At 42.0% G+C, this 9815-nt stretch overlaps 1 protein-coding gene across 4 annotated transcripts in view; it reads left to right on the top strand.

Annotated features, from left to right (window-relative positions):
- Positions 1–9815, top strand: part of FANCI (FA complementation group I) — a 77515-nt gene that overhangs the window by 66275 nt on the left and 1425 nt on the right. For 2 of the 4 annotated variants that reach the window (XM_068557483.1, XM_068557502.1), the window contains 10 exons: positions 1319–1370; positions 2213–2340; positions 2440–2508; positions 2694–2787; positions 3063–3250; positions 4328–4381; positions 4464–4523; positions 7091–7165; positions 9098–9193; positions 9452–9556. In XM_068557483.1, coding sequence (XP_068413584.1) covers positions 1319–1370; positions 2213–2340; positions 2440–2508; positions 2694–2787; positions 3063–3250; positions 4328–4381; positions 4464–4523; positions 7091–7165; positions 9098–9193; positions 9452–9556 — 921 coding nt within the window. Of the gene's footprint in view, positions 1–1318; positions 1371–2212; positions 2341–2439; positions 2509–2693; positions 2788–3062; positions 3251–4327; positions 4382–4463; positions 4524–7090; positions 7166–8681; positions 9005–9097; positions 9194–9451; positions 9557–9815 lie in introns of those variants that run through there. The other 2 variants (XM_068557493.1, XM_068557513.1) reach the window with 2 other exon arrangements.

Consider the following 9815-nt stretch of genomic DNA (forward strand, 5'->3'; position numbering starts at 1 on the left):
CCTTTTGTTACTTATGTCATCCTAGGTCAAAACAATGCATCTCTGCACTTTACTTTCAGCTTCATTCTTTCGTATTGCTACTTTTGCTGCAAGGAGCCCAGGATTAGGAAAGAAACACAGAGAATTGGAACATGGTGACATCTGAGGGAAAATAAATAGATGTGGAAAGGCTAATATAAACAGGAAATTTTTTAAATTTAATTTTCATCACGCACCCCCTCGTAACTTCAGGTAGTCTGTTTAAAATTTTTTAATTTAATTTTGAATGGGTAATAAAGTTCTATGATTTGAAAACCAAAAATTATAAAAAGATTTACAGGAAATGGTCTCCCTTCTATCCATGTCCTCCATCTGTTCAGTTCTTCTTCTCCCCCGGTAAGTAAATATCTTCTTTTAGTTTCTTATGTAAAGAGTTTTTTATTCCTGTAGAGCAATATGAATATAGATTCTTATTCCTGACCCTACCCTTTTCACACAAAAGCTTGTTCAGCATCCTGCTTTATTTATTTGTTGCATTTAATACTGTATTCTGGAAATCAGTATTCTACAGTAATCACTGTATTCTGGAAACCCTTTTTGTATCAGTTCGCAGAGAACTTTCAGTTAGCCTCTAAATTGATCTTTTTCCCCAACAGATCAAAAACTAGATTCTTACTCATCGTTTTACACTTAAGTATCACTGCATTTCAGTACCTTTGTGGCTGAAAGCCTATCCCAAACAACTGCTGAAGCAGAAAGCTGAGTGTGTATCTGGAAACATAGGACCTACTATCCCAAGACCTTAAGCTTCCCCGAACTCTGTTTTTTGGCCTCTTTTCTTTTTCTTTCTTCTTCTTTTTTTTTTAATCCCTCCTCCCTTTTAACCTCCTGTGGCCTCTTGGCTCCTAATAGCTAATTCGACTATCACTATGGCCAGGATCTTACTCTCCTGCACCTCTGTTAGCTTACTATCCTTAAAGATGTCTCAAATGCAGAGAGTGTGGGGCATGGGAAGAGGAAAAAAGGGTACTTTAGCCCTAGACCGTGGTGGTAGGGGCAGAGGAAGCTCAAAGGGTAAGAGCCCAGACCCCAGGACCTTTGGCCCTTAATGAGGGCATTGAGAATTGAGTCATATGCTATATTTGAGAAAAGTATCAATAATTCTTCTCATAACTTTGGACTTATTTTTATGCTATTTTTAGTAGATTACCACTTTAGATCCAGGCACGTGTTTTAGCAGGTGATTTGCTTAGACTTGAAAAGGTCTAGGGCTCTTTTAGTCTGACAACACCTAGGTCTGTCTTTTGGCATGATTCTGTAATATCTGAATGATCTCTAGTTTGTGCAGATGTTATCCTGGACAACTAAGATTTGCAAGGAAAACAGCTGGGGTAAGTTGCCTGACATGTTTCCTTTTAGGCTTTATATAAAATCATCACCACCAAACAACGTTTAGAAAATTACATATTCACCAGAGTGGCCAAAATGAAAAAAACACACACAATACCAGTACCAAGTGTTGGTAAGAATATAGAGCAGTTGAACCTCTCATTCGCTGCTGCTGGAGCTGTAAGTTGGTATAACCACTCTGGAAAACTGTTTAGCAATATCTAACTACTAAAATTAAACATATGCTTATGATCCAGCAGTTCCACTCCCAGCAAAAATAGGTGGAAGAATTCTCACAGCAGCACTATTCTGATAGGCAAAATCGAACCCAAACATTCATCAGCAGTAGAATGGATCAAGGGATTGTGCTGTATACACATAGTGGAATACTGTAATGAGAATGAACAAACTCCAGTGACACAACATGGAGGAATCTCACACACATAACATTCAACAAAAGACAACAGACACAAAAAAGAGTACTTACTGTACGATTCCATTTAGATAAAGTTCAAAATCAGACAAAACTGGATTACAGTTACAAGGCAGAATAACAGTTTCCTTGGTGGGGTGAGGGGGCGGTTCTGGGGTGCTGGTAGTGTTCTATTTCTTGACCGGTGTGCTAGTTATGCAGTGATGGTGACTAATAATGGGAAGCATCTCCCTGTTTGGACTCGTGGATAGAAGTGCACCTTTGTGGGAGAGCTGCCTTGATTGGAGTGTGTGCAGCACAGGGATATTGTGCCTGAAACATGACGAGCTACATGTTACAGTTAGGCACCCCACACCCCCCAAAGGACTGACTTGGATTATAACTTACCTTTTCTTTCCTTCCTACTCCTAGAGGATGCCTCATTTTGCAAGGGCTTGATGAATTTGCTCTTCAGCCTCCATGTTTTGTGTAAGAGTCCTGTGACCCTGCTGCGTGACTTGTCCCAGGATATCCATGGACATATTGGAGACATAGACCAGGTACCATAGTGAGCCTTTAATACAACACCCTGAGTTGGGGATAGAAGCCAGGGGAACAGCCTTACTGTCATTATATCTCACCTCTCTTTCCCTCCCCAGGATGTAGAAGTGGAGAAAACAAACCACTTTGCAATGGTGAATTTGAGAACAGCTGCCCCTACTGTCTGTGTAAGTGTTGATCCCCGACCCTTGGGAAATAGCCTTGTCATACCTTCCATTTTATTCCCTGTGAAGAGTGAATTATAGTGGCTCGCGTCCTGAGGCCTGTAACCCACCCGCAGGTGGCCATGGTTATCATATTACACCAGCAGCTGTGTGCAGTGAGCCATGCCAGGCATTCTTTTCTTTCACAGTTACTTCTTCTGAGTCAGGCTGAGAAGGTCCTAGAAGAAGTGGACTGGCTAATCACCAAGCTTAAGGGACAAGTGAGCCAAGAAATCATACCAGGTAAGTTAACTAAAATCTGAATTGGAGGACTGCATAAAAGCAGATGCCCTGAGCTCTGTTTGTTTGTGCTAGATTTCCAAAGTAATGAAGGAAGTAGAAGGTAGTGTGCCTTATGACAGCATGATTATTAATGTATTTTGCATGATGAATTAAATACATGCTCATTTTCCCTACAGACTTCCTAGTTAATGTTTCATTGGTTTCTAAATCTCTTTCACTTGAACTAGAAAATAAGGTCAGTTGGGTTTGAATATGCCAGTTTCCTTTCCTTTCAGAAGAAGCCTCTTCTCAGGCAACCCTACCAAATCATCCCATTGAGAAAGCCATCATCATACAATTGGGAACTCTGCTTACATTTTTCCACGAGCTGGTGCAGACAGCCCTGCCGTCAGGCAGCTGTGTGGACACCTTATTAAAGGACCTTTGCAAAATGTACACCATTCTTACAGCGCTTGTCAGATATGTGAGTATTGGAGAGACAGTCACTACTATCATTCTGTCCCACCCAGCCAGGACATTACCCCTTGCTGCAGAACGCCCCTGTGCAGAGAGCTCTTGACTACATCTTTGCAAATGATGGTTTGATCAGTAGGTGGCAGCCGTCTCCACAGGCCCGGAAATAACGGTTGAGGCATAATTCTAAATCTGTTTTTAGAGGCCCTTATTTCTTTAGCATATGAGTATGTAGCACCTGATGGAGAGTAAATGCCTCTTCAAACACCTTCTAGGACTCAGTCTAAACTATAGCTATAGAACTTAATCTGATTCCAACTGCACAAAAAATTAGACTATTTCAGACCAGTCTGGGCACTGAAAAGGTGTTTGTTCCTTTAACAAGTGGGTGTTAAATGCCTCACAGGTCAGGTACTAGGGTAGGGAATAAGTTTATTTTTAAAAAATAAAAGGCATAACTTGCCCTGGGTTTAAGTTAATGCTTCTTAGTATCTGTTAACAAGAAACTCTTTTTGTACTTGCAATATTTTGATTTCTCAGCAGACATTCAGAGAGTGATAAGAACTAGGTAATTTAGTTCTGATTCTAGCAACGACCCACATTAAATACTTAGAAAGGCACAGACAACCCAAGAAAGATAGTAGACCACCTCACACCATGTACCCAAACAGCAGTGTGGCCATTTCTGAGAACGTGCAGCTCTGGCTACAAGGTATGGCTACTAAACTTCTGTGGTAGAAATACTGAGAACCTCTAATCTTTATTGGCTTTTTCTAAAGCAAAAACAGAAAAGTCATTGGTTTTCTAGATGCAGGGACTACCAGCCTGAAGGATTTTTAAAGCAATAAACGGAACAAGTCAGAAACAGAAACCCTTTATTGCCTGCTGTCTGGGAAGCTTTGGAACTTAGAGGAGGGGAAAAAGGAAGCCTTGAGTCTTGGATTCTCCATGAATATGGTAGCTTACTTTCTTTTCCCTCTCCAGTCAGAGCAATAAGTCATACTCCATTTGCTCACTGAGTCACTACCTGTAGTTTCATGGGACATTTATATAGGAAGGCATGCTAAATCTTGGAATCTTTTGTTAGTATCTCCAGGTGTGTCAGCACTCCAGAGGAATTCCGAAAAATATGGAAAAGCTGGTGAGCTGAGAATGCCTTTCCTAGGAATGGGGAAAGCATCTTATTCATACAGTTACATTGATTTCCTTTTCCTTTGCTGCAGGTGAAGCTGTCAGGTTCGCATCTGACCCCGCTGTGCTATTCTTTCATTTCTTACATACAGGTAAGTGATTCAGAGTCTGTACCAAAATGCATCTTCAAGTAAGAAAGGACTCCTTATATTCCCAGGGGACCGCTAGGTCACCTGAGCTAAGCGTATATAAAGTTTCTTCCCTACTTAAAGTAAGCCAAAGGTGCCCATATGAGAACAAGCCAAGGTTTGAAGTCTTTACAGCAAGGAAATCTTTATATATAAAAAAAAAAAGTTTGATTTAGAGAGAGAAGGCATTTGATATGTGTGCACTTGGAGCAGGGGAGAAACAAACATGCTTGGGCTCAGTGACTTGGTTTATTTCTGGGTGATTCCAAATCCATGCCTTTGGGCATCCTTTGGAATGTAAGTAAAGTAGCGGCATAGTGAGAATGATGAGGTGATGCATGGAAAGTGCTTAACACAACACCAGGCAAGTGTTCTCTAATGTTAGCTGTTCTAATACAATGAACGTGGCCTTACAGCATCATTTCCCAAGCTGAACTCTATGGAACGTTCTGCCAAATAGTAATATTAGGTATTAAAAAGACCAAGAACAGGACTTCCCTGGTGGCGCGGTGGTTAAGAATCTGCCTGCCAACGCAACTAAGCCCGTGCTCCGCCACAAGAGAAGCCACTGCAATGAGAAGCCCGCACACTGTGACAAGGAGTAGCCCCCACTCGCCGCAACTAGAGAAAGCCTGTGTGCAGCAACAAAGACCCAACGCAGCCAAATAAATAGGTGAATAAATAAGTTAATTTTTTAAAAAATTTTAAAAAAAAAGAAAAAAAGACCAAGAACAGCTAGTTAAGAGGCCAAGCTGAGACTTGAACCCAAGTACTTTGACTCTACAACAGGGGTCAGCAAACATTTTCTGCAAAAGGCCAGATGGTAAATGCTTTCAGGTTTTACAGACCATACAGTCACTGTCACAACTAAACTCTGCCGTTGTAGCATAAAAGCAGCCATAGTCAATACACAAATGAATGAGCTTGGCTGTGTTTAATAAAACTTTATTTTGAAAAACAAGCAGTGGGCCTCTGGGTTTTAGTTGGTCACCCCTTGCTCTAGAATCATACTTGGTACTCATTGACATGTAAAATGTTGGGAGGTTTTGGGGTTTTGTGTTTGACCCCATTCTCAAGCTCTTCTTTTGCTTATCACCAGGCACCTTCTAGACTATCTTTTTTTCTACACTACACAAAAACCAGTTTACGTATTCCCTGGATATTTCCCCCCTTCTCGATTCATATTTGACTTAAAGCCTTACTTGACAAGTCAGCTGATCCACAGGCAAACATTTTTCTCTTTGTGAGATGTGCTTAATGAGTGACCTTGGGCAAGAGCCCATGGTTCCACTAACTCCAGCTTCTATCTAGAAATCTGGATTGCATTTGCCGCATCTTTCAGAGAGCTGTTTATTCTCTTATAGCCCCTTTCTTTTTCTCATAGCCTTGGATCTCAATGGGAAGAAAGCAATGAAAGCCATTGCTCCAAAACCCTTAGCATCCTGCTCAGAACTGTATACCTTTAAAAGATGCTTCTCTTCCAGCTACAATTTTAGTCCTACCTGAATCAGCGGAAATGGGCAGTAGATGGGGTTGATTTGGGGAGTTCCAACAAGGTCCCACGTTGGGTACAACTTTTAGGAAGATGGCTCACTTCCCATTTGGTCCGCATGAGTTCTATCTATGGCTGCTACTCTGCCCCTCCCTTAAAAAGTCTTCACCCTCTACCCTGCCTTCCAGGGCCAAAAACAAGTTTCTTCATACCAGCATCTCTGGGATACCTACATTTTCTTATTTTCCAGAACATGCCGTGTGGACCAAGCCTCCCGCCTTTCACATAGCTCCAGTAGTATAATTTGTCTCCATTTGCAGGTCTCTGTTTTTAATTCTTTTCCTTGTCACATGGAACATGGTAATGTTCCATTCGTGGAGGGCACAGAACTCCCCTTCAGGTAAAAGGTTCCTGTTTGTGTACCTCACACTTGGGTGGTCTCTCCCGACTCATGTCTCAATTCTCTTCTGCCTTATCAGAATCCTGTTCTTCTTGGTTCCCTTATTGGTTCTTCCTTTTTCCAGGAGCTCTTTATTCTCTAATTATGTACAACATAGGGAAATAAGTGTTCCTGTGACCTTTAAACCCTTCTGGAGCATGTAACCACTTGTAAGATACATTGCTCTGGGAACAGCCTCTCCAGCTTCCTCTTCTTTATGCAACCCTTTTAGCTAACTTCCCAGTTGGGAAACACCTATTCCTACTTAACCGTGACAGTCCTTTTGTGCCTCACTAGTCCCTTGGCTGCCCTGCTATAGTAATGGTTGGTCCTGCCCTCAGTTGCATGTGCTAGATGTATCCAAGAGCAAGATGGTAAACCTCCCAACAAAAAATAGAAAAATATCTGAGGATTATAAAGCGTCCCAGAATGCTTCCCACCTTCCGGCATCTGCTGCAGGATAATCTCTTCACGCAGACTTGGTCCCCCTAAGAGTTCCCCCATACTCCACTGTAATCATCATACTAGAAATTTACCACTAGCCTGCTAGCTCTACAGAACAATCTTCAGAAATGACAGAATTTGTTTCTGTTTCTTTAGAACAAGAATAGTAAGAGCCTAAAACATACAGGAGAAAAGAAAAAGGAGAAAACCGCTGCTGGGCCCACAGCCATGGTAAGCTGCTGACAGTGATCAAAATGTGGTTGCTGGGACCTCCCTGGCGGTCCAGTGGTTAGGACTCCAAGCTTCCACTGCGGGGGGCATGGGTTTGATCCCTGGTCAGGGAACTGGGATCCCGCATGCCGCGCAGCACGGCCAAAAAAAAAAAAAAAATGTGGTTGCTGATGAACCTTGAAAATATTATATTAAGTGAAAGAAGCCAGTCAGAAAAAGACTACATGAGTGCATTTATATGAAATGTCCAGAAAAGGCAAATCTAAAAAGACAGATTAGTGGTTGCCTAGAACTGGGGAGTGGGGGGAAGGGGGGATGTTGGAGAAACTGGGAAGGTGCCTGCTAAAATGGGTGTAGGATTATCGGGGGGGCGGTGGTGGTGAAAATGTTCTAAAATTGATTATGGTGATGGTTATACAACTCTGTGAATACACAAAAACACACTAAACTGTACAATGTAAATCGGTAAATTGTATGGTATATGAATTATATCTCAGTAAAGCTGGAGGGAAAATGTTTGTGTATGGCTTCTTCTCAGCTCACGGACTTTATGTTCAGATGGAACATCTTTTTCCTCTGAACCAAAAAACATATACTTTATTCAGGAAGTACCAGAAAATCTTGAGCTCTTTCTTTAAAAATAGAAATAGCTTAGGATAACCATTGTGAAGGAACTGGTTTTAAGAAAAGTTAGTGAGTGCAACAGGTGCTCCCTAAAGGATGTGAAAGAGTTGGAGAGGGTGCAGGGAAGTGGGTTCTCTAGTGCACTGCTGGCAAAGGTGAGAATTCAGTACTCTCTCACGGGGGCAGTGTGGCAGTAACTGCTCAATTTTAGACCTATACATTCACACACACACACTCTTTACTGCAACAATTCCATTTTTAGGATAGAAATTATAAAGGCCTATGTATAGAATAGTCCTGGCAGTGTTGTAAAGTAAAAGTGAAATATTGGGAAAACTAAGATACCCACTAATAGAGGACTGGCTAAATGGGTTTATAGTATATTTATACTGTAGAATACTATGCAGACATGAAAAAAATACAAATCTAAATGTTCAGATTAGGATTCTCTCCCAAGATAATGTTAAAAAGAAAAAAAAAAAAAGATGAGAACAATGTCCTCATTTGTAGTTTTAAAAAATATATATAGAAACATGTCTATATACATAAGAAACATGGAAGGATCTACAAGTTACAATTCAAGTTGAGGGGAAAGAGATATATTAATACCAGCAATGAAAATTCATATGTAGACCAGAGAGAGGAAATAGAGGTAGTGTAGAGTGGGCTCATTGTTACAAGAATATCAAGTCAGGCAACCAGATATCTACAAATGGTCCATCCCTCAGCCAGTTTCTAGATAACAAATATTTAGGAATTATAAATAGGATTCATTGCAATCTCCATTAGCATTTAGCTCCTTTGCTGAGAGTGAACTGTTAAAAAAATCTTAATTACTGGTATATAAGTAAAACTGCATTTGATTGGAAGACTGACTAGCTTTCTCCCAAAGCCATGAGCAGTTCTGCTACAGACAGCTTCAGAGGACTTCAAGAACCCTTGAAGGGACTTCCCTGGTGGCGCAGTGGTTAAGAATCCGCCTGCCAATGCAGGGGACACGGGTTCGAGCCCTGGTCTGGGAAGATCCCACACGCCGCGGAGCAACTAAGCCCGTGCGCCACAATTACTGAAGCCTGCGTGCCACAACTACTGAAGCCCGCACGCCTAGAGCCCGTGCTCTACAAGAGAAGCCTCTGCAATGAGAAGCCTGCACACCGCAACGAAGAGTAGCCCCCGCTTGCCACAACTAGACGAAGCCTGCGCACAGCAACAAAGACCCAACGAAGCCGAAAATAAATAAATTTATGTTAAAAAAAAAAACCGCCTTGAACCCAAAATTTAGGTGGTCTTCTCTTCTTTGCCCCGTAGGCCAGAGCTCTTCGGGAAACCAAGCCAATCCCTAACCTCATCTTTGCCATTGAACAGTATGAAAAATTTCTCATCCACCTTTCTAAGAGGTCCAAGGTAAACATATTCTGTTTTCTACCAATTCCATTTACCCTGTGAAGGGACCTGGCAAACTGAAGCAACACAACTGCAGTGGGGGAAAAATCTACTGTTCTTTTCTGTTTCTGATCTGATGGCCTGAATCCAAACATTCATGGATTCAAGTGGGTGTGTGCCTTCCTAGAGGAACTGAAGGGTTTGTCAGAGATGGTTTAGGCTGTCCTGGGCAGGACCTGTCAGTAGGAAAATGTGTCCATGGTTACAATCCTGTCACAGGTGAACCTGATGCAGCATATAAAGCTCAGCACTTCACGAGACTTCAAGATCAAAGGGAACATCCTGGACATGGTTCTTCAAGAGGATGAGGATGAAGATGAAGAGGTCAGTGCCTGCTTCTGACTGGAGTGCAGCAAGCCCTAGCCACCCTTTCTAACTGGGGTTAGCAGCCTGTCTGGGGGCAGCCACGGGTTAGTGGAGGGGCAACAACCACAGAGAACGGGCCAAAAGGTGGTCAGACAAAGATGAAACAGGCTCCTCAAGAGAGGGGCTGTAAACTTGGAACAATACACAGTTGCCCAGGCTTGTATACATTTTGGGTAGACATTTCCAGAAAGGGGGTGATGAAAACAAGGCCTTCCTG

This window comes from Eschrichtius robustus, chromosome 1 (assembly GCF_028021215.1).
Source record: "Eschrichtius robustus isolate mEscRob2 chromosome 1, mEscRob2.pri, whole genome shotgun sequence".
Lineage (NCBI taxonomy): Eukaryota > Metazoa > Chordata > Mammalia > Artiodactyla > Eschrichtiidae > Eschrichtius > Eschrichtius robustus.